Below are 27,722 nucleotides of genomic sequence, written 5' to 3'. Positions count from 1 at the left end.
CTTAACCTTCTAAATTCCAGGGAATACAACCTTAATTTGTGTAATCTCGCCTCATAACTAACCCTTGGAGTCCAGGTATTATTCTGGTAAATCTACACTACATTCCCTCCAAAGCCAATATATCCTTCCTAAGGTGAGATGCCCAGAACCATAAGGATTCAGTTCATCCCTAGGCACCGTTAAGTAGAGAAATTAGTCCCCATGCCTTATTAACATTGAAGGCAGGCTGCCAATGCCTCTCACGCTGTTCATTGGCAACTTTCTGAATTGGGGCCTGAAAATGACATGTCTGTGATGCTATTTAAAGGCAGCCAACACCTTTTAATGGAGAGGTGCACATTGGTTGGTTAACTCCAGAAACTGCTGTGGACACTTCAGACATGCCTAAAACAGCAGCTGTGAGAGCCCCCAGATTTTCAGATGTTGCGCTAAGGGTCCTGGTGAAGTCGGTCCGTGGAAAGAGTGAGGTGCTGTTTCCACCAGGAGGCAGAAGAGTCCCCAGACAGATCGCCAGTCAGCAGAGGCAATAGGTGGCCGAGAAAATCAATGCATGGAGCATTACACCCAGGACATGGTTGCAATGCAGCAAGAAGTTCAATGATCACAGTAGATTTGCTGGAGTAGGACTCTGAACCAGTTCGCTATAGGGTGCATGGCCATGCAGCAATGCAGAAGCTACCGTGCAAGATTTGCCCTTTAAGATACCGCCCATGTGCAGCTGTGCAAAAAAATTTAAAGATACCACGCACTTAAATGAATAGGGCATGCACAACAAAAAAAATAGAGGATATGTTGCACCTTAGATCTCACATTACTCTTTCCTCAGCTCCATACTACCTTTAGCCTCACTAGTTACACACCTACCCTTGCCTGCTTCCCTTTACTATCCTACAGCTACTGCACCATTCTTCACTCCACCTCCTTCTGTTACTACTGAAACACTCGTGTGAACTTGCTTATGTGGGCTATGTTTTCTTCTCTTATGAAACAGGAGAAATGCATATTTTTCATCCAAAATCATGGATATGTGCATTGTTGAAAACTTTATTTAGTGAGAATATAATTTCCTTTCCAATAATGATTTGTTTATATGTCTCAAGTAACTAATAAGCCTTGCTTAACCATATGGTAAATAATGTAGGATTTTTAACATCAATGTGTCATATACATTGATCATACACAGCATGTAATAATAATGATAATGTACGAATAATGGCCCACCTGCTCAGTAAATGCTTGTATCCAAGTCCAGGTTGCATTACAGTAGCCTCTTCTTTCCACCACCATCTGCCTTGTAGTCTTGTATTCTGTGTGGTCCAGGATCTTTATCTGTTCCTTTATGATCCCATATGTGGAAGTGCAGAAGGGTTTGGGGGTTTGGGTTTAATAAGATCTTAAAGGCAGCACCTCAAGTGGATAAGGTCATAAAAATAGCTAACAGAATAATGTTTTTTATGGCAAGAGGTATAGAATACATAAGCTGAGAGAAGTAGGACTGAGAGCAAGAGAAATATTATTTCACAGAAAGTTGCGAGGCTGGTCTTAGTGAGCAGAGACAATGTCAACATTAAAGAATAGGTTATATAGGTGGTTGAAAGAAAAGGGAATAAAGGGATATAGACAAATGGTGGGCACATGAGACTAGAAGAATTGTTCATAGGAACATAGGAGCAGGAGTAGGCCATTCAGCCCATTGAGCCTGCCCCACCATTCAATACGATCATGGTTGATCATACACTTAAATGCCTTTTTCACCACACTATCCTCATATCGCCTTATGTCATTGGTATTCAGAAATCTGTTAATCTCTACTTTAAACATACTCAATGACTGAGCTTCCATAGCCCTCTGGGGTAGAGAATTCCCAAGATTCAGAACCCTCTGAGTAAAGAAATTTCTCCTCATCTTTGCCCTCGGTGGCTTCCCCCTTATTTTGAAATTGTATCTCCTGGTTCCAGACTCCCCAACCAGGGGAAACATCTTAGCTGCAGCTACCCTGTCTATCCCTTTAAGTATTTCTTAGGTTTCAATGAGATCACCTCTCATTCTTCGAAACTCTAGAGAATACAGGCCTAGTTTCCCCAATCTCTCTTCATAGGAAAGTCCTGCCATCCCAGGAACAAGTCTGGTGAACCTTCGTTGCACTCCCTCTATGGCAATAATATCCTTCCTAAGGTAAGGGGACCAAAACTGCACACAATACTCCAGGTGCAGTCTAACCAAGGTTCTATACAATTGAAGCAAGACTTCACTACTCCTGTACTCAAATCCTCTTGCAATAAAGGCTAACATACCATTAGCCTTCTTAATTGCTTGCTGCACCTACATGTTAACTTTCAGTGACTTATTGACAAAAACACCCAGGTCCCTTTGTACATCTACACTTTCTAATCACTTACCATTTAAGAAATACTCTGCACATCTGTTCCTCCTACCAAAGTGGACAACCTCACATTTTTCCACATTATATTTCATCTGCCATGTTCTTGCCCACTCACTAAGTCTGTCTAAATCCCCTTGAAACCGCTTTGCATCTTCCTCACAACACACATTCCCACCTAGTTTTGTGTCATCTGCGAACTTGGAAATACTACATTTGGTCCCCACATCCAAATCATTGATATATATTGTGAACAGCTGGGGCCCAAGCACTGATTCCTGCGATACCCCACTAGTCACAGCCTGCCAACGCGAGAATGACCTGTTTATTCCTACTCTCTGCTTTCTGCCTGTTAACCAATCCTTAATCCATGCCAATATATTACCTCCTATCCCATGTGCTTTAATTTTTCTAACCAACCTCCTGTAGGGGACTTTATCAAAGGCCTTCTGAAAATCCAAGTATACCACATTCACCCCTTTATCAATTCTATTAGTAACATCCTCATAAAACTCCAACAGGTTCGTCAAACATGATTTTCCATTCATAAATCCATGTTGACTATGCCCAATCAGATCATTATTATCCAAGGGTCCATTTATCACATCCTTTAGAATAGATTCTAACATTTTCCTAATGACTGGTATAAGGCTAACAGGTCTGTAATTCCCTGTTTACTTTCTCGCTCGCTTCTTAAATAGCATTAGTGCTCATGTGGAGCATAACCAACACGATTGGTTGGATGAAAAGGCCTATCGAGAAATACAAAGATTCTGTTGAAAAATTAAAATGTAGCATCAGTTACATTAGCTACAGCATAAATCTCACAATCACAGAATTATTACAGCACAGAAAGAGGCCATTTGACCGATTATGTCTTATTGAGAAATTCACGGGTGACGCACCGCAACACCGTCGCGATTTTGCAGCTTGCCGGCTCATTACAATATGCAGGGTGGCCGCCCCCCACACCCTCAGTCATGTGGTGGGGGCGGCCTCAGCGATGCCATGGACAGCGTCACCTGAGATGGGAGCAGGTGTTGGCCCCATCTTTAAAAGGCTGCCAGCCCTGCATTCACTCTCTCTCTCTATTTCACTGACAGAGGTATTGAAGGAGTCCTGAGGACCTTAGAACAAACCCACCTTTCTAGGATGGCTGAGGCAAGAACAAGGGTGGCCCCATGCTTTAGTGATGCCTCCCTGCTGGTCCTCCTCCAGGCTGCAAGGGAAAGGCGGGAGGTCTTTTGCCCCAGCGATGGAAAGAGAGGTCCTCCCACCTAACCAAGCAAGCCTGGACGGAGGTGGCACAGGATGTTAGCAGCCGTGGAGTCATCCAACGAGACTGGGTGCAGTGTCGGAAGAGGGTCAATGACTCATGTGATCAGCAAAGGTGAGTGGCAAGTCCCAAAATTGCTCATTGTGAACTGGTTGGCACAGCACATGGGTGCCACTGCAATATCAGAGACAGGGAGGTCAGGGAGGATTGATGACATATGACTGGCTGCATATGCACCCCAAGTCAACTTCATTTGTACCTCAGAGCATGCCACACCCATGACAGGGTGATTCCAGACAAAGCATTCCCCATTTGATGTTGAAGCGTCCATGTTAGTAGAACAGTGAGGTTGATTTTTGGCAATGTTCAATATCAGTATCCTTGCTCTTCCAGGAGAAGAGGGCCCGCAACAGAAGGGGTACGTCGAGGACGGGAGGCGGGGTGTCCAACCTGAGACCGCTGTCGCAAGCTGAAGAGGAAGAACTCGAGTTAGCCGGGACCCAGGGAGCACGTGCCATCTCAGACATGGAGCTCGGGGTCTCAGTTGAAGAGAGTGATTAATGCCAAGCACAGAATGATTACTAATGACATTTCCTATGCAAACGTTATGCTGTCATCATTACGACATGCAGTATAACATCTAAATGTCTGTTCTTCACAATGTATCTTGCAGCGTGACCCTCCGAGTTGGCCTTGGAGACCCTGGAAATGACGAACACCTCTGAGGAAGAGATACTTCCAGAGGATGCACCGTCCCTTGGCACTCCTGCACCCTTCATTAGCGCAGATACACTACCTCGGTGGTATGCAATCGGCGTTAGATTTGGGGTCACAAACTGGTGAGAGTACCACACATATGCCCGAACAACTGGCTGAGGCTGAGACAGCTGAGGCCTCTGACAGTCGGACAACTGTGGGTGTCCAGGCCCATGCTGAGCCCCAGGCTAATGAAGAACCTCTCATGTCGACAGCACAAGGCATGCTGTAGCTGCAGGGAGAGGTTAGGCAATATCTGGTGGAGATGCCAGAGGCCATGTGCAGCCTTGAACGGACAATGGGGAGTCTATCCGTGCCATGACTGCTGCCATGTCCCAGGCATGTGAGCACATGGCTTCCTCCGTGGAGATGATGGCAACCCTCATGGAGAGCCACATTCCACATATGTTCTGTAACCTGCAAACCATCGCCATAGCCATGACATCAAATCAACAGTGGCAGGGCAAGAAAAGGACCAGGGGCCTGGAGACTGCTGCTGTTCCTAGTTCTTCTCCGGAGAGCAGTGAGGTTCCACCAAGCCGTCAAACGGAGGAGTAGAGGCTAAGCCCACATCTGGGTCTCCCCTCAGGGTGATCCGAGTGTGGACACCGGCTCCTCAGTCCCTCCGGCAGTGAGTCCAGCTCCAGCAGCCACGACGCCTGAGGACAGCCCTGCACTGCTGCAGGAGGCCTTCAGCAGCCGGGGCCTTCAGGCAGCCGGGGCCTTCCAGGCCTCAGGCATCCAGAGGACGACTGCCAAAGTCATCCCAGGCCAAGGGGCAAGCTGATCAGCAGCCTGCCTCTAGTCCAACTGCTAGCGCAGAGGTCACACCACAAAGGAACACCTGCAAACGGTCAGAAAGACACCTTGACACATGGGTATGCACGGGTGAGATAGCTATGTCATTTATACCTTAATTAAATGTGCTTTTTGGACAACTTCAACCTTCCTGTGTGAATAACGTATGCCACCATGTATTGATTATGTGTCTTGCCACTATATCATAAGCCTGACAGTACTGCCAATGTAAGGAATAACATCAATGCCATGCCAGTAGGCATGATTTGGTACTGCACAGATGCAGTCACATGGGCAATGGCTCAGTCAACTGCTAGAGAGGTGGATGTTACAGAGGCAGAAGACTTCAGGCGAAATGTATGGTAGTGGTATGTGGTGTGAGGAGCATATGTTGCACTTCAGGGATTGTGGAAGCAATGAAGTATCAGTTTCGCCGCTTGCTATGTTGACCTTCCATCACTGCTCCCTGTGCTCCCATGCGTAGCTGTCCCTGGATGCCCTCTGTGTTCTCATCATCTGAGGATGTCTCATGCTCCTGTATCTCATCATCCTGCAAGGCCTCCCCTCTCTGTACTGCAATTTTATGCAGAATGTAGCACACAACAACGGTGCGCCCAGCCCTGTCTGGTGCACACTTTAGGGTTCCACCCGATCTATCGAGGCAGCAGAAGCGCATCATCAGCATGCCGATGGCCTGCTCGATGGTAGCTCAGGTGCAGCTGTGGCAGCTGTTGTAGCGGTCTTCTGCATCATTCTTGAGGTTCCTCACCAGCATCAAGAAGCCATGTCAGCAATGGATATCCCTTATCCTCAAGAATAGATCCCTGAAGGTGAAAGGGGGGGAAGTGAACAGCAGTGACACCTGGGACTGATGCAGGATGAAGGAGTCATGGCAGCTATCTGGGAAGCGGGCACATACTTGCAGGAAGTACTTCCTGTGGTCACAAACTAGCTGCACATTGAGCAAATGAAAGCCCTTTATGTTTATGTATGCGGCCGGTTGTTCTATGGGGGCTTCGATGGCCACATGTGTGTAGTTGATGACTCCTTGCACCTGTGGTAATCCTGCAATGCCCCGAAACCAATGGCCCTCTCGGCCTGACTGTCCGGGCCCCTCCTGAAGTACGCCAGCCCTCCAGTACAAAACATCAATAACCTCCTTGATGCAACGGTGTACTGCTGATTGCAAGACCCCACACAAGTCGCCGGTGGAACACTGGAATGATCCAGAGGCGTAAAGGTTTAGGGCTGCTGTCACTCTTGAGGGCCACAGGCATATGGTGACCACCAAAGCCCAGTGGCTGCAGGTCAGTATTCAGCAGTGCGCAGATATGTGTTACCGCCTCTCTGATCAACCACAGTCGTCTCTGACACTGGCGATCAGACATATACAGGTAAGTCTCCTAGTCCTACAGACCTGCTGGCATCTCTGGGCTGTTCTGCGCCTTGGTAGCTGCTGCTGCTTGTGTCTGGGAGCTTCCAAATGGGCCACATCTGCCAGTTGATTCTGCCTCCAGCAGATATGCCTCATCATGGCACAAGGATCCAGAAAGACAGGGTGGACCATCCCCATCTCTATGCTCCAGGTAAACCCGGTTCCTTCACATAGCCAATGGCACATATCTGGGAAGAGACCAGTGATAATTGGTGCCTCAGTTGTGTTGCAGCATGAGCTGTATGGTACGGGATGACGTTGCCTGCATTAACTTTACGTGCGAGCCAGCCTGACCACCGTTATATCATTCAAGGTGCCTGCAGTGGACCATCAGCAACTGAAGCGCATATATTTTCACATTTATGCCCCCCCCCCAACAAAAGAGGTTCATCCATTTCCAGTGTTGCCCCCTACACTACCCCCGCCCCCCAACATTGGTGCCCGAATGCAGGGTGGCCACCCTAACCCCTCCCCCACCCATCCATGAATGGGTGCAGAGTGGCCCTCTTCATGAAACAAGGATGCAGGATTCTCCACTACCCCCAATATGGATGCAAGGTTACAACCCCCCATCACCCCTCCCCCCACCGCCAACAACATGGATGCAGAGTTCTGACCCCCCCCTCTCCCCCCAACACTGCCAACATCATGGATGCAGAGTTCGACCTCCCTATCAAACCCCCCACCCCCAACAATATGGATGCAGAGTTCCGAAACCCCTAAGGAGATTTAACTCAGCTTCGCAAAAAGCATGGAGGAGAGCAGCACAGTACTTACCGACCTTCACAGGCTCCGATGATTTTCGCCTCAGCAGCGCCAGATTTTCTAGGGCGGCATACTGAAGGCACGTAAGTGTCGCATGTCCACCTGAAGATCGGTAACTGCAGGTTGGATCATGACAGGACACATGTATGCAGATAGCTGCTTTATATATGCTAAGTTGGGTCCCGTCGCAGAGCGGTGGAGCGGCCACCATGGAGCTTCCCCACCACCGCGAAGATTGAGCCTGGCATTCCCGGTGTCGGGCTCCGTGGCAGGCCACTGCCAATCCAATATCTGGCATCTCTGCCACAGAACTTGACGCCAGGGGGACAACAAGATCCAACCCACTTAGTGCCATTCTCCCGCCATCTCCCTGTAACCCTGCACATTCTTCCTTTTTAGATAACAGTCTTATTTCCCTTTTGAATGCTTCAATTGAATCTGCCTCCACCACACCCTCAGGCAGTGCATTCCAGACTTTAACCACTCCCTGCGTGAGAAGTTTTTCCTCATGTCACTTTTGCTTCTTTTGCCAATTACTTTAAATAAATATCGCTATTTAAAGTAATCTTTTTATGCTTCTTACCAGGTCTGTAGATCTTGGACCTTCAGAGAAATTTGGACGTTTACAAAGAATTAATTTGGAACGCAATAACCTCACGTCCTTCAGTGGTCTTATCTATCTCCCTCGTGTCAAAGTAAGTTTTTATAGCTATCTGGAGATAACTACCTTCTTTCAAAATCTTGGTGGTAAATTATAAATAATAATAGTGATGTTGAAGAAGTACTGTCCAATTATTTTCTGTTCCTCACTACCTCCAGGATGGTATGTTGCCTCCCTGGTGCTAGGGTCAAGGATGTCTCGGAGCGGCTGCAGGACATTCTGAAAGGGGAGGGTGAGCAGCCAAAAGTCATGGTCCGTATTGGTACTAACGACATAAGCAAGAAGAGAGATGAGGTCCTGCAAAGTCAATATAGGGAGTTAGGCAGAAGGTTAAAAAGCAGGACCTCTAAGGTTGTAATCCCTGTTCCACGTGCTGGGTAGGAATAGGAGGATTAGGCAAATGAATGCGTGGCTGAAGAGCTGGTGTAGGCAGGAGGGCTTCAGCTACTTGGATCATTGGGATCTCTTCTGGTGCAGAGGTGACCTGTACAAGAAGGACGGGTTGCATCTAAACTGGAGGGGGACCAATATCCTTGCGGGGAGGTTTGCTAGTTACTATTCGGGAGCGTTTAAACTTGTCTTGCAGGGGGGGTGTGACCGAAAGTAGTAGTCTCTCCAATGAGATAGTTGAGGCAAATGTAGAGGTTAAAGTAAGCAAGACCAGTAGGCAGGACGGGCAGGGGCAGGACAGGGAGCGTGGAAGGTCTGGTAGGCTAAACTGCATTTACTTTAATGCAAGAAGCCTTACAGGTAGGCAGATGAACTCGGAGCACGGATCGGTACATGGGATTGTGATATTATAGCTATTACGGAAACGTGGTTGAGGGATGGGCAGGACTGGCAGCTCAATGTTCCGGGGTACCAACCTTCCGGCGTGACAGAGGTGGAGGTAAGAGAGGAGGGTGAGTTGCACTATTGATCAGGGAGGACATCACGGGAGTACTTAGAGAGGATATCCCGGGGGGAATGTCCAGTGAGGCCATATGGGTAGAACTTATAAATAGGAATGGGGTGATCACTTTGATGGGATTATACTATGGGCCCCCCAATAGTCAGAGGGAAGTGGAGGAGCATAGAGTAGGGAAATCACAGATAGGTGTAGGAATTATAAGGTTGTAATAGTAGATGATTTTAACTTCCCTAATATTGACTGGGACTGTCTTAATGCGAAGGGATCAGATGGGGAAGAATTTGTTCAGTTTGTCCAGGATAGTTTTCTGAAGCAGTATGTGGATGGCCCTATTAGAAAAGGGGCTACACTTGACCTCCTCTTAGGAAATGAGGATGGGCAGGTGGTTGTTGTGTCAGTGGGGGAGCACTTTGGGACCAGTGACTATAACTCTATTAGCTTCAAGATAGTTATGGAAAAGGATAGGACTGGTCCTCAGGTTGAAGTCCTAAATTGGGAGAAGGCTAATTTCGATGGCATCAGACAGGAACTCTCAAAAATTGAATGGGAGAGGCTGTTACAGGTAAAGGGATGTCTGGCAATTTGGAGGCTTTAAAAGTGAGATAGGAAGAGTTCAGGACCGGCATGTTCCTGTTAGATGGAAGGGCAAGGTTGGCAAGTTTAGGGAACCTTGGTTGACGAGGGATATTGAGGGTCTGGTCAGGACAAAGAGGGAGGCATATGTCAGCAATAGGCAGCTGGGATTGAGCGAGTCCCTCGAGGAGTATAGGGGATGTAAGACTACACTTTAGGAGGGCGAAAAGGGGCCATGAGATTTCCCTGGCAGATAAGATAAAGGAGAATCCTAAAAGATTCTATAAGTATATTAAGAGTAAAAGGGTAGCTAGGGAGAGAGTAGGTCCCCTTAAGGATCAGTGTGGCAATCTATGTGTGGAGCCACGGGAAAATGGTGATGTCTTAATTGAATATTTCTCGTCCGTATTTACCGTGGAGAAGGTCATGGAAGCTAGTGAGTTCAAGGGAGGGAACACCGATATCCTGGAGCATATCAACATTACAAAGGAGGAGGTGTTGGAGGTTTTGAAGTGCAGTAAGGTGGATAAATCCCCAGGGCCTGACCAAGTGTATCCTAGGATGCTCTGGGAAGCAAGGGAGGAGATTGCTGGGGCCCTGGCAGAAATTTTTGTATCATTGTTAGCCACGGGTGAGGTACTGGAACTGGAGGATAGCTAATGTTGTGCCTTTATTTAAGATGGGCAGCAGGGATAAGCCAGGGAAATACAGGCCGGTGAGCCTTACATCAGTGGTGGGAAAGTTATTGGAAGGGATTCTGAGAGACAGGATTTGTATGCATCTGGAAAGGCATGGTCTGATTAGGGATAGTCAACATGGCTTTGTGCGTGGGAAATCATGTCTCACGAATTTGATTGAGCTTTTCGAGGAGGTGACCAAGAGGATTGACAAGGGCAGGGCGATGGACGTTGTCTACATGGACTTTAGCAAGGCCTTTGACAAGGTCCCGCATGGTGGGCTGGTCCAGAAGGTTCGAACACATGGGATCCAGGGTGAGCTAGCCAATTGGATACAAAATTGGCTTGTTGATAGGAGGCAGAGGGTGGTAGTGGAGGGTTGTTTTTCAGATTGGAGGCTGATGACCAGTGGTGTGCCGCAGGCATCGGCGCTGAGCCCTCTGTTGTTTGTCATATATATTAATGACTTGGATGTGAATGTAAGGGGCATGATGTTTGCAGATGACACCAAAATTGGTGGTATAGTGGACAGTGAAGAAGGTTGTCTAAGGTTACAACAGGATATAGATAAACTGGGAAAGTGGGAAAGGGAGTGGCAAATGGAATTTAACGCAGACAAGTGTGAAGTGATGCATTTTCGGAAGTTAAACCAGGGCAGGAGATATACAGTGAATGGCAGGGCCCAGGGGAGTGTTGTTGAGCAGAGAAACCTTGGGGTGCATCTACATAGTTCCCTGAAAGTGGCAACACAGGTAGACAGGGTGGTGAAGAAGGCATATGGCATGCTTGCCTTCATCGGCCGAGGCATTGAGTACAAGAGTTGGGACGTTATGTTACTGTTGTACATAACGTTGGTTAGGCCACATTTGGAGTACTGTGTGCAGTTCTGGTCGCCGCACTACAGGAAAGATGTGATTAAGCTAGAGAAGGTGCAGAAGAGATTCATAAGGATGTTGCCTGGTTTGGAGGGCTTGAGTTATAAAGAGAGATTGGATAGGCTGGGTCTGTTTTCCCTGGAGCGAAGGAGACTGAGAGGGGACATGATAGAGGTATATAAAATTATGAGAGGCATAGATAGGGTAGATAGACAGAGTCTGTTTCCCATGGTAGGGGTGACTAAAACTAGAGGGCACAGATTTAGGTGAGAGGGAGGAGGTTTAAAGGGGATCAAAGGGGTAAATTTTTCACACAAAGAATAGTGGGTATCTGAAATGAGCTGCCTGAGGAGGTGGTGGAGGCAGGAACAGTAGCGACATTTAAGAGGCATCTGGACAGGTACTTGAATGAGCAAGGCATAGAGGGATATGGAATTAATGCAGGCAGATGGGATTAGTATAAATAGACGTTCTGGTCGGCATGGACGCGGTGGGCCGAAGGGCCTGTTTCTTTGCTGTACGACTCTATGACTATCATTGCTACAGTCTTTACACTTATTTATAGAAGTCACATGGATTACTTCCAGATCCTTATGTGTTTAGTTATCTTTACTGCAACAGTATCACATTGAATAGCACAACTTACACATGAAATCAGAACATATTGGTGCAGTAATGCAATGGTAAATAGGTACTAAAAATTCATATTCCTGGTACAATGAAATATCCATCCTTTAATCATATTAATAAATGTATTAATAATGTAATATTGCTTATTCCATGCAGGGGTCCACTCGGTACGCAAGATGAATTGCTCCTATCAGACTGTCCAGTCCCAGGGATTGCCAGAATTTACTATCCTAGGCAATTAAAATGGTCTGTGGACATGCCCTCTGGCAGGACTTAACACTGATGGAATGGAGAGCAAAGCGAGCTGCCTTTTAGGTCAGCAGTTGTGTAGTAAGCCTCTACAATCTGGGCTTTGTACTACTGGTAAAAATCCAACCTGAATGTTTTGGGGAAGAAGGGGCTTAAAACTTTCTTTAAAAACGTTTCTTACCTACAGTCTTTGATCTGCCCCTGTAGTTGGTAGAAATTCAGAGGCTAGCCATGGATCTGTTTCTCTGGGCATCCCTGCACTGGAAAACCCAGCCAATGATTCAGCAGGAAAATGAGACAGGAAGTTGAAAACACCTTCTTCCATCTCACTTATGTAGCAACAGGTCTACTTCTAGTGCAGGTGGAAGCCCAGCTCTGTAACCTCAAGGTAAGCATTTAAAATCCTCGAGTTCCATGAAAGAGACCTAATAAAACAGGTCTGCACTCATTTTTTCTGGTGTTTGCACTGGGGAATGGGTGTTCCCCAGTGCAAAGAAGCCAGGAAAATCAGTCCTGCTATGTCTTGAAAGGTTAAGTCACAGACATTTACCGTCCCTCCCAAGTGAGTTCCATGGTTTTCTTGTGTCCCTCCTGGAGACCAACTGAAAGCAACAAAAGACCTGGTAAGTAAATACAGCAACAAAACTGATGTTTGACATATGATAAAAGAAGATTTAACCTTTTGCTTATTATTCAGGTACTATATTTAAACCACAACCACATTGAGACCATTCTACCGAGACAAAAGCCTCAAATTCATTTGACCAATAGACAGATTCTTCAGCAGAAGATCTCTTCCAGTGGCTATGGACAGCCAGGACTTTCCAGGGGCAACAGGTATCTGATTATGTTCAATTTCTTGTCACTATATACAAATCAGTCACCTCGATTTTCTTCATGTGATTGGACGAGCATCAGCAGCAGATTTAATATTTTCCACCTCTTTCAATTGTCAGTCGTGCAAAGCTTATGACAAGCCCTTGTTCAAGGATGGAGAGGATAGACCATATAACTAGTGTCCAGTTAGGCTTGCATCAGAGTGGGGTGGGGGGGATCTTTTAAAATCCATAATATGAGTTATAATTAGTAAGCATTTGAAATGCATGGGTTAATCAAGAACTGCCAGAACAGATATGTTGACGAAAAGTCATATTTGGCAAATTTAATATTTTTGTAAGAAGTGCCCAATTGGATAGTTAAGGGAAATGTATTAAGTGTCATGTATATAGATATTTAGAAGGCGTTTAATGAGGTGTCTCACAGGATGCTTGCCACCACACTGCAGAACCCTGCCAGAAATTAAGACCTGATGAAAGGTTACTGACCTGAAAGGTTAACTCTGCTTCTCTGTCCACAGATGCTGCCAGACCTGTTGAGTCTTTCCAGCACTTTCTGTTTTTGTTTTAGATTTCCAGCATCTGCAATGTTTTTCATTTATTTTATCTGCCAGAAATTACTTCAACTCATTTGCAGATTGTCTTGGTGACCTACTCACTGCTTGCAGAGGAAAATACAAATTCCAATATGAGAAATTTGTAACTGCCCCATCATTTTTACAATCAAATAAGGGGAAATATCAGGATTTGTGGCTTTTCTTCACTACAGCAACAGACTATAATTTAAAACATTTTACTTTTTAATTCTCTCACATGTTTTATTACTTACAATAGTGGTAATATACGAATAAAAGTAAGACTAATATTATTTTGAGAAATTACCGATGACGTTTTCAGATGGTGTGTGCATATGTATTATTAAATCCTATTAGCAGCAAGAGTATGCATTAAGCATGGTAAATGTCTGTGTTCCAAGATCAAGCTCAGTTGTTGCATCTCAGTAGCTAAACCATGGAGTGCCATCAGAAATAATGCATACTATCAATAAGGAAACTCAGTTCCCTGCAATAGTAGGGAACAGTAGCATAGTGGTTAGAAACCATAGAAAAAAATCACAGCACAGGAGGAGGCCATTCAGCCCGTCGTGTCTGCGCCAGCCGAAAGATCTAGCTGCCTAATCGAATCCCACCTTCCAGCACCTGGTCCATAGCCTTGCAGGTCACAGCACTTCAGGTGCATGTCCAGATACCTTTTAAATGAGTTGAGGATTTCTGCCTCCACCACCATTCTGGCAGTGAATTCCAGACACCCACAACCCTCTGGGTGAAAAGGTTTTTCCTCATGTCCCTCTAATCCTTCTACCAATCACCTTAAATCTGTGCCCCCTGGTAATTGACCTCTCTGCCAGGGGAAACAGGTCCTTCCTGTCTACTTTATCTAGGCCTCTCATAATTTTGTACACCTCAATTAAGTCACCTCTCAGCCTCCTCGGTTCCAAGGAAAACAACCCTAACCAATCCAATCCTTCCTCATAGCTGCTACTTTCAAGCCCTGGCAACATTCTTGTAAATCTCCTCTGTACTCTCTCCAGAGCAATCATGTCCTTCCTGTAATGTGGTGACCAGAACTGTACGCAATACTCCAGCTGTGGTCTAACCAGCATTTTATATAGTTCCAGCATTACATCCCTGCTTTTGTATTCTATACCTCGGCCAATAAAGGAAAGCATTCCATATGCCTTCTTCACCACTCTATCTACCTGTCCTGCCACCTTCAGGGACCTGTGGACATGCACTCCAAGATCTCTCACTTCTTCTATCCCTCTCAATATCCTCCCATTTATTGTGTATTCCCTTGCTTTGTTTGCCCTCCCCAAATGCATTACCTCACACTTGTCTGGATTGAATTCCATTTGCCCATTTTCCACCCACTCAACCAAACCATTGTTATCATTCTGGAGTCTACAGCTGTCCTCTTCACTATCAACTGCACAGCCAATTTTTGTGTCATCAGCAAATTTCCCAATCATGCCTCTCCCACATTTAAGTCCAAATCATTAATATATACCACAAACAGCAAGGGTCCCAACACTGAGCCCTATCAAACACCACTGAAAACCGCTTTCCATTTGCAAAAGCATCTGTCGACTACTACCCTCTGTTTCCTGTCACTGAGCCAATTCTGGAGCCAACCTGCCACATTTACCTGTAGCCCATGGGCTTTCATTTTCCTGACCTGTCTGCTATGCAGGACCTTGTCAAACACCTTACTAAAATCCATGTAGACCACATCCACTGCACTACCCTCATCAATCTTCCTTGTTACTTCCTCAAAAAAACTCAATCAAGCTAGCAGTACATGACCTTCCCTTAACAAATCCTGCTGACTATCCCTGACTAATCTGTGCCTTTCTAAGTGGCAGTTTATCCTGTCCCTCAGAATTGATTCTAATAATTTACCCACCTTTGAGGTCGGACTGACCGACCTATAATTATTTGGCCTATCCTTCGCACCCTTTTTAAACAATGGTATAATGTTCGCAGACCTCCAGTCTTCTGGCATCTCGCCCGTGTCCAGTGAGGATTTGACGATGATCTTCAGCGCATCCGTTATTTCCTCCCTGGCTTCCTTTATCCCTCAGTATATTCCTCAGTATCCCAGGTTACTGAGGGAAGCATCCTTAAACATGGGTGAGGTCCCGGAGGACTGGAGAATTGCTAATGTTGTCCCCTTGTTTAAGAAGGGTAGCAGGGAAAATCCAGGAACGTGTTGCCAGCGGAGGTGGTAGACGCGGGCACGATAGCGTCTTTTAAGATGTATCTAGACAGATACATGAATGGGCAGGAAGCAAAGAGATACAGACCCTTAGAAAATAGGCGACATGTTTAGATAGAGGATCTGGATCAGCGCAGGCTTGGAGGGCCGAAGGGCCTGTTCCTGTGCTGTAATTTTCTTTGTTCTTTGTTCTTTAACAACCTGGGATACAATCCATCTGGCCCTGGCGATTTATCCACTTTCAAGGATGTCAGACCCTCTGGTATTTCCTCTCTCATTATGCTGATTGTATTTAAAATTTCACACTCTTCCTGTTTAACTACAATGTCTGCATCAACCCTCTCTTTTGTGAAGACAGAGACAAAAAACTCACTAAGAACCCTGCCCTCATCTTCTGCATCCATGCATAAGTTTCCCTGTACGTCTTTGATAAGCCCTACCCTTTCCTTAGTTATCCTTTTGCTCTTAATGTACCGATAAAACATCATTGGGTTTTCCTTGATTTTAGCTGCCAATAATTTTTCATGTCCTCTCTTTGCTTTTCTAATTTCCTTTTTTACTTCACCCCTTCACTTGCTTTACTGCTGTCGGCTTTCTAAAGTATTAAGTTTTTAGTAATTATCATAAACTTTCTTTTTCTGCTTTAACTTACCCTGTAAGCTTCTAGATAACCAGGGGGCTCTAGATTTGGCCGTACTACCCTTTATCTTTGTGGGGACATGCCTACACTGTGCCTGTAGTATCTCGCTTTTGAATGCCTGTCACTGGTTTGCCACTGATTTTCCTTCAAGCAGCTGTATTCAGTTTACTTTCGCCAGATCATCTCAGTTTCGTAAAATTTGCCTTCCCCCAATTTTACTCCTGTTTTATCTTTGTCCTTTTCCATGATTATGCTAAACTAACTGTATTATGGTCGCTGTCGCCAAAATGGTCACCCACTGCTACTTCATCTACTTGCCCAGCTTCATTACCGAAGACTAAATCTAGAATTGCACCCCCTCCCGTTGGGCTTCTTATGCTCTGGCTAAAATGGTTCTCTTGAATGCAGTTCAAGAATTTTGTGCCCTCTGTACCCTTCACATTGTTTGTATCCCAGTTGATATTAAGGTAGTTGAAATCCCCAACTATTATTGCCCTATAGTTTTTGTACTCAGATATTTGCCTACATATTTGTTCTTCTATCTCCCTTTCACTATTAGGGGGTCTATCGTGTGGCTGCCCCTTTTTTATTTCTGATCTCCACCCATATGGCCTCATTTGATGATTCATTTAACATATCATCTCTCCTCACAGCTGTTATTGATTCCTTAACCAATAATGCTGCACCCCCTCCTATTTTGCTTATGTTATGGGACTAGTAAGCCAGAGATTTGGACTAGTGATCTGGAGATATGAGTTGAAATTCCACCACAGCAGCCGGGGAATTTAAATTCAGTTAATTACATAAAGCTAGAATAAAAAGCTGATATCAGGAATGGGTTATTGTAAATATCCATTGCGTTCATTAATGCCCTGTCCCTCTAAGGAGGGAAATCTGCTGTCTTTGCCCAGTCTGGCATTCATATGACTCCAGACCCACAACAGTATGGTGACTTTTAACTGCCCACTGAATGGCCTAGTAAGCCACTCCATTGTCAAGAAGGTGGTGTCAAGGGCAATTAGGGATGGACAATAAATGCTGGCTTCGCCAGTGATGCCCACATCTTGTGAATGAATTAAAAAAATTACTGGAACTAAATAATTCTGGAAATTGCTATTAAAGTACTTTGATTCAACCATATAATAACATTTTAATACACAATTATGAAGTTTACTGCTTTATTGATAGCAATTTCCAACTAAATTTTTATTTTGGTGCATAATTAATCACTGTGCCTCCCTTCTGACAGCAGAGATGCGGTTTATGAAAGCCTCCCTCCAGTTATGGAAAGTTTGGAAGTACTTCATTTAGGCTACAATGGCATCTCTAGCCTGACTCAGCTACAGTTGAATAGACTGATAAATTTGAGAGTGTTGTATTTAGAAGGTAAGTAGTAACCTGCCTGCACATTAAAGTAGCAGTGAAACCAAATTTATTTCTGTATTATTTTTCCGATAAGGCATAAAGTTGCAGCTAAGTTACAGTATATTGTACCGTGTACAGTGAAACCTTTGCCTTTGACATCACAGGGTTTCCCTAAGGTACCTAATATGTTGTCCATGGGCAGCATGTGGTCCCTGAGTCATTGCAGTCTGGCCCCAAATCCAAGGCATTTCAGTCCAACTTGTATCTATATTTCATATTCACTGTTTGTCCTGTTTGAATTTTGTGGGTTGAAGGTGTTGTGCGTGCTGTTGCCTGAAAGAGAAGACTGAGAGGTGACCTGACAGATGTCTTTAAAATGATGAAAGGATTCAATAGGGTAGACTTAGAGCAGACATTTCCACAAGTGAAAGAGTCCAAAACTAGGGGCTATAAATATGACAGTCAAGAATAAATCCAAAAGAAACATCTTTACTCAAAGGTTGATGAGAATGGGGAACTTGCTACCACATGGGGTAGTTGAGATGAATAGCATAGATGCATTTAACGGAAAGCCAGATAAGTACATGAGGGAGAAAGGAATAAAAGGATATGTTGATAGGGTAACATGAAGTAGGTGAGAGGAGGCACATGTGGAACATAAACTCTAGCGTAGACATGTTAGGCTCAATGACATGTTTCTGTACGATAAAATTCTATGTTCATCTCCAACCTGAGAGTACATATTGTAGCAATCTGGGAAGACTGTGAAGTTCATTTCACATGTTTATCACTTTTCATATGAAGACGAATTTCCTAATATCAGTTCTAAAGTTGTCTTTTATCAGCTTGAACCTGTGTCCCTTGGTTCTACTACCACAGTTTAATTTAAAGTAATATTCTAGGTTATTTTCTTGTATACCATCAGTATCTTATATACCTCTCGAAGACCACCCCTCAGATGCTTTTTCAAGCTGAAAAACTAAATCTTTCCTCATAACTCAGATTCCTAATTATGGTGATCAATGTTTTAGCTCTTCTCTGCACTGCCTCCAGTACTTGAATGTATTTCTGATTGCTTAATGACCAGCATTGGATGGAATATTCAAGGTCCAGTCTGACCAATCACTAGCCAAGATATCAAGAATCGGCTGAATGCACTGAATACATCAAAGACTACAAGCCCCAACAAAGTCCGAGCTGTAGTGCTTAAGACTTGTGCTTCAGAACTACCGTGCCTCTAGCCAAGCTGTTTCAGAATAGCAACACATGCATTTACCTGGCAATGTGGAACATTGCTATCAGGTGGCATTTACTCACTAATAACTTGCTCACCGATGCTCAGGTTGGATTCTGCCAGGACCACTCGGCTGCAGAGATCATCATAGCCTACGTTCAAACATTGACAAAGGAGCTGTATTCCAGAGATGAGGGGAGAGTGACATCAAGGTAGCATTGACTGAGTGTGGCATCAACAAGCACTAGCAAAACTGAAGTCAGTGGGAATCAGGGGGAAAAGTCTCCAGTGGCTGGAGTCATAACTAGCACAAAGGTAGATAGATGTGGTTGTTGAAAGCCAATAATCTTAGCCCCAGGACATCGCTGCCGGAGTTCCTCAGGGTAGGGCCCTAAGCCCAACCATCTTCAGCTGCTTTATCAACGACCTTCCCTTCCTCATACGGTCAGAAGTCGGGATGGTCACTGATAATTACACAGTGTTCAGTTCCATTCTCAACTGCTCAGATAATGAAGCGGCCCATGCTGCAGGAGCTGGGCAACATTCCGGCTTGGGCTCATCAGTGGTAAGTAGCATTTGCACCACACAAGTGACAGGTAATGACCACCTAAAAGAGAGAATTTAACCATTTTTCCATGATGTTCAATGGTATTACCATCATTGAATCCCCCACCATCAATATTCTGGGGGTCACCATTGACCAGAAACTGAACTGAATCAACAGTTAAATACTGTGGCTACAAGAGCAGGAAGGAGGCTAAGTGTTCTGCAGCAAGTAACTCACCTCCTGACTACCCAGAGCCTTTCCACCATCTGCAAGGCACAAGTCAGGAGTGTAATGGAATACTCACCACTTGCCTGGATGAGTGCAACTCCAACAACACACAAGAAGCTCGAACCAACCAGGACAAGGCAGCCTGATTGATTGGCACCCCATCCACAACCTTAAGCATTTGCCCCCTCCATCACTGGCACCTTGTGACTGCCATGTATGCCATCTACAAGATGCAATGCAGCAACTTGCCAAAGCTTCTTCAAAAGCACCTTCCAAACCTGTGACCTTTACCACCTAGAAGAACAAGGAACTCAAACATATGGGAACACCAACACCTACAAGTACCCCACCAAGTTGCACACAATCCTGACTTGGAAATATATCGCCATTCCTTCATTATCGCTGCATCAAAATTCTGGAACTCCCAACCTAACAACACTGTTGGGAGTACCTTCACCACAAGGACTACAATTCTTCAAGAGGGGCACTCATCAGCACCTTTTCAAGGGCAAGTAGGGATGGGCAATAAATGCTGACCTTGGCAGCAATGCCCATGCCCAAGAATTAATAAAAAAAAATTTCCTGCATGAATCTTAGTCTCAATTATTTCTAAATATTTCTGATTTCATGCAAACAATCAAAAAAAAAAAACAAGAAAAGACCAATTAGTCCATCCAGTCTGTTCCATCCAGACATCTTATATAGTCTATGTGCACCAGGAACACACATTGGGCTGGATTTTGTATGGCTGCCTGAGACAGGGTTGGAAAGGAGGATGCACAGAGTATCGTGATGGGGTGGGGCAGAGGGCCCATCACCCAGCGATCTTCCTGGGAGCAGGATAGGCCGACGACAGCCTTCCCCCCAAAGGCCAATTGAGACCCTTGAGTGGCCTACTAACGGCCATTAAAGACCCTCTTCCCACCACTGCTGGGATGTTACGGGGGGGAGGGGACCTCTACCACGCGGGGAGGATACCTTGTAAATTGAGGCGCCTTCCCTGTGGGTTTGGCGATGGGGTGCTGGTCCCTCCTTCGTGGGCAGTGGTCCATGGAGGACTCCCACCAGGAACAACTTTATCCCCCAGGAACCCCTGCTCCCTGGACTGCACCACCACCCCCCTAAGCCCCTTTGCTGGGATCTTCCAGACTGGCCTCAGCGGCCCCACCTCACTTACCTCTGTTCTGGGGATCCAGTGCTGAGCCTGGGTCCGAGGCCTCTGCAGTACTGGCAGTGGCCACTGCTCCTGGTAACACTGTTGATACTGCTGATTGGCCACCTCCTGAAACTTTGATTGAAAAAGACCAGAGGATCACTCCGAGTTTGTTGTGGAGTTGGGGGGTGGTGGGGGGTGGGGGGAGCGGCGGCGGCGGGTTACTGGTGGCGGGCGGAAAGCCAGAGGTGGGGTTCTCCCTGCCTTTTCGCCCCGACGCCAGGATCCCTGACTCTTGCACAAAATCCAGCCCACTGTTTCTGCAGCCCCAACCCCTCCAATCCCTGTCACACATAGAAGAACCTTGGAAAGCTCCTCTTTGACCTCGAAAGACAATCAAGTAAGCTCCAGGAATCTGCAGTATTTTACATGACTAGTCACAACTAACCACCACCTACTTTCTATAACTCGTGATGTTGATCACTTGAAGGAACTTATCCAGTTCCCTTTTTGAAAACCTTTAATGGTTCTGTACTCATCTCACGTTCTGGCAAGAGGAAGATGAAAATGATCTGAGTGGCCTGAGTGAAATTGAGCAACTGGGGAAACTGGATTGGCTTAATCCAGTCTTTCCTCTTTCCTTCATTCTTAAGGAATTATGTGTACTTAAGTAGATGCACACATATTTTATATATGCGTTGTACATAGAATTTGACTCATTTCAATTGTTTCCATTGTAGGCAATTTTATTAGTCAGATTGAGGGGCTTGATCACCTTCATTACCTTGCTGAATTATCATTGGAGCGAAACCGAGTCAGAATGATTCATGAGAACTCCTTTTTGGGCCAAAGTTGTCTCATTGAACTCCATCTAGAGGAGAATAGGATGCGTGATCTTAACAACCTATATCCACTGGTAAAACTGCAGCGGCTTTTCCTTGGTGCAAACAAAATCCAGGTAAAGAAAAAATTAGCATTAATATAGTGTCTTCCATGACCTCATGACATATTAAAGCACTTTACAGTCCATTAAGTATTTTTTGCAAAAACATGCAACAAATTTGCATACTACATCAAGGTCCCACAACAACAATGTCCAGGTAATCTATATTAGTGATGTTATCTCTCGTTAATCAGGTCACAATAAGAGCTCCCCTGCTCCTCTTCAGTTTCTGCTATGGGATCTTTTACACCCTCTGAGAGGCCAGATCACGGGTCTTTGGTTTAATGTCACATCTGAAAGATGGCACCTCCAACAATGCAGCATGCCCTAAGTAAAGCACTGAAGAGTCAGCCTAGGTTATGTTCTCAAGTCTCTGGAGTGAGGTTTAAATCCACAACTTGCTGACTCAGAAGCATGAGTTCTACCACTGAGCCATTGCATAGACCTCATGTAAAATAATTTGTTTATATTACTCAGGAAATAAAACAAGATTCAAATTTCTTCAAAATTGGAACAGATATTTTACTGTAGTTTTGAAGAAAAATTGGTCTGAAATAATTGTCCATATTTCTTTCCATTCCAGTGAATAATTTTAATTTATAACTTGTATTATTTTGATAGTGTGTCCACATATACTGAAGCATCTTTAAGTATAGATCATACAGTTGTGCAGTTTAAGAGGTAAATATGTTTATGTATAGTATATGCACTCAATACTCTACTAAAGTAGGGAAGGTAGTTGTGAAAACACGTTGATGCTAAAGCCGTCTTTAGTTTGGGCATTTGGAGCTTATTGAATAGCATTGCTTTTTGTGACTTCTACTTTGAAATAAAATGTAAATTCATTTCATGACAATAGTGGCAAATTAAATGAAGAATGTTTTTTTAAAATTACACACGGAAATTGGAATATGATTTGTTTACTACTGAGAAAGACTTAATAATTTATGAGTTCCTAAGTGTTCAGGTATAAAATAAATTGCATGCTGCACTATGTCTATTGAATATTCCTCATTGTGTTTGTGGAATATAATTTTAAATTTTTCAGTGATTCTTTTAAAATTTTAACTATTATTTCTCACATTATTTTGAGAACACTGAAATATTTTTCCTTAAAGCCTGTGTAATGCCTCCTTTCTGTGTTCGCTCTGCTTCTGCGCCAAGGAGTCACAAGTGCAATTATTTTTCAGCTAATTAACAATAGTGGTAGCCCTTTTTAAGAAAACCAAAGAGTTAATCCTCAAAAAGTATTCTATGAAAAACAGAAAAGTGGGTAACTATGTTTTTCACGGGACTAAACGTAAGCAGTGTGCAAGACCAATGTTTGGCAGATAAATGATGCATACGCTGGTGCCTTGCTAAAAGTATCAGCAATGCTTAGGATCTTTATTAAAACATGAAAATTCTTTTAATAGAATAAATTCATCAGCTATTTTCAAGCAAAGGTGAGGAGTGATTATATACTGCACAGGAAAGCAGTGTATAACAATTTGCTAGGTGAACATATATTTTTGAGAATCGTGATTCTCATACACAGGACTGGATTTTAAGCGCCCACCGCCAGGAGTGGTGACAGGGGAAAAAAGTGGCAGCCACACAAGCAAGCCACGTGCCACGGAGCCGCTGCAATCTCACACGCAGTGGCTGATTAGCATGCTTGGGTCATCCGGCACCCCCCCCAATCACATGGAAGGGGCGGATTGTACAACACAGTGAATTGCGTCAGCTGACAAGTCAGTCGGTGCTGGCGCCATATTTAAATGGCAGCCAGCCCTGCACACAGCCTCTTTCACTTTTAAATCTTTGCTGGTGGAGCAGACCAGACAGCAGTTTTTTTTTATTCACTCACAGGATGTGGGCATCGCTGCCCATCCCTAATTGCCCTTGAGAAGGTGGTGGTGAGCTGCCTTCTTGAACCGCTGCAGTCCATGTGGGGTAGGTACACCCACAGTGCTGTGAGGAAGGGAGTTCCAGGATTTTGACCCAGCGACAGTGAAGGAACGGCGATATAGTTCCAAGTCAGGGTGGTGTGTGACTTGGAGGGGAACTTGCAGGTGGTGGTGATCCCACGCATCTGCTGCCCTTGTCCTTCTAGTTGGTAGAGGTCGCGGGTTTGGAAGGTGCTGTCGAAGGAGCCTTGGTGCATTGCTGCAGTGCATCTTGTAGATGGTACACACTGCTGCCACTGTGCGTCGGTGGTGGAGGGAGTGAATGTTTGTAGATGGGGTGCCAATCAAGCGGGCCGCTTTGTCCTGGATGGTGTCAAGCTTCTTGAGTGTTGTTGGAGCTGCACCCATCCAGGCAAGTGGAGAGTATTCCATCACAGTCCTGACTTGTGCCTTGTAGATGGTGGACTGGCTTTGGGGAGTCAGGAGGTGAGTTACTCGCCTCAGGATTCCTAGCCTCTGACCTGCTCTTGTAGCCACGGTATTTATATGGCTACTCCAGTTCAGTTTTTGGTCAATGGTAGCCCCTAGGATGTTGATAGTGGGGGATTCAGCGATGGTAATGCCGTTGAATGTCAAGGGGAGATGGTTAGATTCTCTTTTGTTGGAGATGGTAATTGCCTGGCACTTGTGTGGCACGAATGTTACTTGCCACTTATCAGCCCAAACCTGGATATTGTCCAGGTTTTGCTGCATTTCTACACAGACTGCTTCAGTATCTGAGGAGTTGCGAATCGTGCTGAACATTGTGCAATCATCAGCGAACATCCCCACTTCTGACCTTATGATTGAAGGAAGGTCATTGATGAAGCAGCTGAAGATGGTTGGGCCTAGGACTCTACTCTGAGGTACTCCTGCAGTGATGTCCTGGAGCTCAGATGATTGACCTCCAACAACCACAACCATCTTCCTTTGCGCTAGGTATGACTCCATCCAGCGGAGGGTTTTCCCCCTGATTCCCATTGACCTCAGTTTTGCTAGGGCTCCTTGATGCCATACTCGGTCAAATACTGCCTCGATGTCAAGGGCAGTCACTCTCACCTCACCTCTTGAGTTCAGCTCTTTTGTCCATGTTTGAACCAAGGCTGTAATGAGGTCAGGAGTTGAGTGGCCCTGGCGGAACCCAAACTGAGCATCACTGAGCAGGTTGTTGCTAAGCAGGTGCCGCTTGATGGCACTGTTGATGACACCTTCCATCACTTTAATAATGATTGAGAGTAGGCTAATGGGGCAGTAGTTGGCCGGGTTGAAGAGTGTGAAGAGCTCCAGCTGCCAAAGAACTACACCGAAAGGCACTGGAGATGGCAGAGGTGCGAGGAAGGATGGCCCTACAGTTCAGTGTTGCCTCCCTGCTCACTCCCCTCCAGGCTGCAAGCGAAATGTGGGAGGTCCTTTTCCTCAGTGATGGTAAGAAGAGGTCCTCCCACCTGACCAAGCAAGCCTGGATGGAGATTGCAGAGGAGGTAAGCTGCCCTGGGGTCATCCGCCGAAACTGGGCCCAGTGCCGAAAGAGGATGACCGATCTCATGTGCTTTGGCAATGGTAAGTGGCACTTTGTTGTACAGATCCGTTTGACCTGGGTCTCCCCACACAAAGTGGCAAATGGGTGCCACTGCCATGTCAAAGACAGGGAGGTCGGGCGGGGAGGATTGATACCACATGTGTGGCCGCATGTGTGAAAGAACTCAACCTCATTTGCACCTACATGCCCGTATTACAGACGGAGATTCCTCCACCTTTTGTTTTAGCACCCCTTTGTGACATGCCTCATGTTGTTGTTTGTCAATGTTCAGTATCTGTATCCTGGCTCTTCCAAGTGAAGAGAGCCCATAATGCGCGGGAGGTGTCCAGGACCGGTGGAAGGGTGCCAGAGATTAGCCCGCTGTCACAGGCTGAGGAGAGGCCCTGGAGCTAGCTAGCAGCCAGGGAGGATGTGCCATTTTGGATGTGGAGCTTCGGGTCCAGATGAACATACAGCTCCTTAACAAACACAATGATTACTCAAAACATTTCATTTTTGGGCACAGTGCTGTCATATTCGTGACATGTGCACCATAAAACCTAAAACTGTGCTCTTCACATTGTATTTTGCAGGTTGACACTCTGAGCTGGCATTGGAGGTCCTGCAGATTTCCAGCACCTCTGAGGAAGAGAGAACCTCCAAGATCGCAGCGTCCCATGACACTGCTGAACCTTCCACTAGCGCAGATACACTCACCTCGGTGGGAATCCGTTGGGCTTTAGAGTCTGGGTCACAAGCTGGTGAGAGCAGCCCGAACAGCTGGCTGAGGCTGAGAAAGGCAGCGCCTCAGTCGGAGGACAGTAGGTGGCCAGACCCATGCTGAGCCCCAGGCTGATAATAATCCTCTGGAATTGACAGCACAGGGCATGCTGGAGTTGCAGGGAGAGGTAAGGCAACATCTGGCGGCAATGCCACTGGCCATGCGCAGCCTTCAGCAGAGTCCATCCAGGTCATGATAGCTGCCATGTCCCAGGCATATGAGCATATGGCTTCCTCCATGGAGAGGTTGGTGACCCTCATGGCGAGTCACATTCCACAGATGTGCGTAGACCTGCAAACCCTCACTTCGGCCTTGAGCTGGATGCAGCAGTGGCGAGGCGGGAGAGGGACCAGGGACCTGGAGAGTGTCTTTGCTACTGGTCCTTCTCAGGAGAGCAGCGAGGTTCCTATGAACCTTGAGAGGGAGGAAGCGAGCCTGCTGTCCACATCTGGGGTCTCCCCCCTCAGGATGATTCCAATGTGGACACTGGCTCTTCAGTTCCTGCGCCAGTGAGTCCAGCCCCAGCAGCCACGATGTCTGAGGACAGCCCTGCATTGGTGCACGAGCTCCTCAAGCAGCCAGTGCCCTCCAGGCCTCAGGCGCCCAGAGGTCGTCCACCCAAGTCATCCAAAGTCAAAGGATGTCCTGATCAGCAACCTACCTCCAGTCAAGCTGCTAGTGCAGAAGTAGCACCGCTAAGGAGCATCCATAAACGTTTCAAAAAGACACCATGACACATACAGGTTTTCATGGGTGACATGCCTATATATTAACTCCTTCTCGCTACAAGTGCTTTTCTAACAAAAACAAGAAATGCTGGATTCACTCAGCAGGTCTGGCAGCATCTGTGGAAAGAGAAGCAGAGTTAACGTTTCGGGTCAGTGACCCTTCTTCGGAACTGACAAATATTAGAAAAGTCACAGATTATAAACAAGTGAGGTGGGGGTTGGGCAAGAGATAACAAAGGAGAAGGTGCAGATTGGACCAGGCCACATAGCTGACCAAAAGGTCACGGAGCAAAGGCAAACAATATGTTAATGGTGTGTTGAAAGACAAAGCATTAGTACAGATTAGGTGTGAATATACTGAGTATTGAACATCGGCAAGTGCAAACCTGAAGAAAAACAACCTGAAAAAAACAGTGGGTAAGCAAACTGAACAAACTAAGATGAAATGAAATAAATGTCTCCTTTTTACTGTGTGAATGACGCATGCCAGCATGTACCGATTAAATGTGTCCTCCCATTACATCATTGACCTGACATAACTGTCAATGTACGGAATAACATCATTGCCATGTCAGTATGCGTTATGTGGTACTGCACGGATGAAGTCACATGGGCAATGGCTCAGTCTTCTGCTACAAGTAATAGTGGAGACACAGATGTCACAGGTGCAGAAGACTGCCTACCAGATGAAGCACGGTGGTCTGTGGCATGGGGAGCATATGGTGAACTTCAGGGATTGTGGAAGCGCTCAGCAATAAGCCATTGTCATGCATCCTTTGCTCGCTGCTCGCCATGTATGTGCTGCATCGATGCTGTTTGTCCTCCCATGCACGTAAGCTGCTGCAACCCCTCTTTGTCCTCGTCGTCCGAGGATGTCTCCTGCTCCCGTCTCTCATCATCCTGCAAGGCCACCCCCTCTGTATTGCAAAGTCATGCAGAGCACAGCTTGCAGCAATGATGCGTGCAACCCTTTTCTGGATCGTACTGTAGGGCCCCACCTGATCTGTCCAGGCAGTGGAAGCACATCTTCAGCATGCCGATGGCCTGCTCAATGATAACT

The 27,722-nt window shown here is 45.8% G+C and overlaps 1 protein-coding gene across 19 annotated transcripts in view; it reads left to right on the top strand.

The window, feature by feature from the left end:
* Positions 1-27,722, top strand: part of lrrc9 (leucine rich repeat containing 9) — a 306,547-nt gene that overhangs the window by 226,922 nt on the left and 51,903 nt on the right. For 16 of the 19 annotated variants that reach the window (XR_010975669.1, XM_068038808.1, XM_068038817.1 and 13 more), the window contains 4 exons: positions 7,997-8,105; positions 12,683-12,822; positions 17,486-17,622; positions 21,504-21,721. Coding sequence is in view for 18 of the 19 variants with exons in the window: in XM_068038808.1 (XP_067894909.1) it covers positions 7,997-8,105; positions 12,683-12,822; positions 17,486-17,622; positions 21,504-21,721 (604 nt within the window). In the remaining variant the exon portion in view is untranslated. Of the gene's footprint in view, positions 1-7,996; positions 8,106-12,682; positions 12,823-17,485; positions 17,623-21,503; positions 21,722-25,746; positions 26,058-27,722 lie in introns of those variants that run through there. The other 3 variants (XM_068038812.1, XM_068038810.1, XM_068038822.1) reach the window with 2 other exon arrangements.

This window comes from Heterodontus francisci, chromosome 9, assembly GCF_036365525.1.
Source record: "Heterodontus francisci isolate sHetFra1 chromosome 9, sHetFra1.hap1, whole genome shotgun sequence".
In the NCBI taxonomy this organism is placed as follows: Eukaryota; Metazoa; Chordata; class Chondrichthyes; order Heterodontiformes; family Heterodontidae; genus Heterodontus; species Heterodontus francisci.
This window is presented reverse-complemented; position numbering and strand designations above follow the sequence as displayed.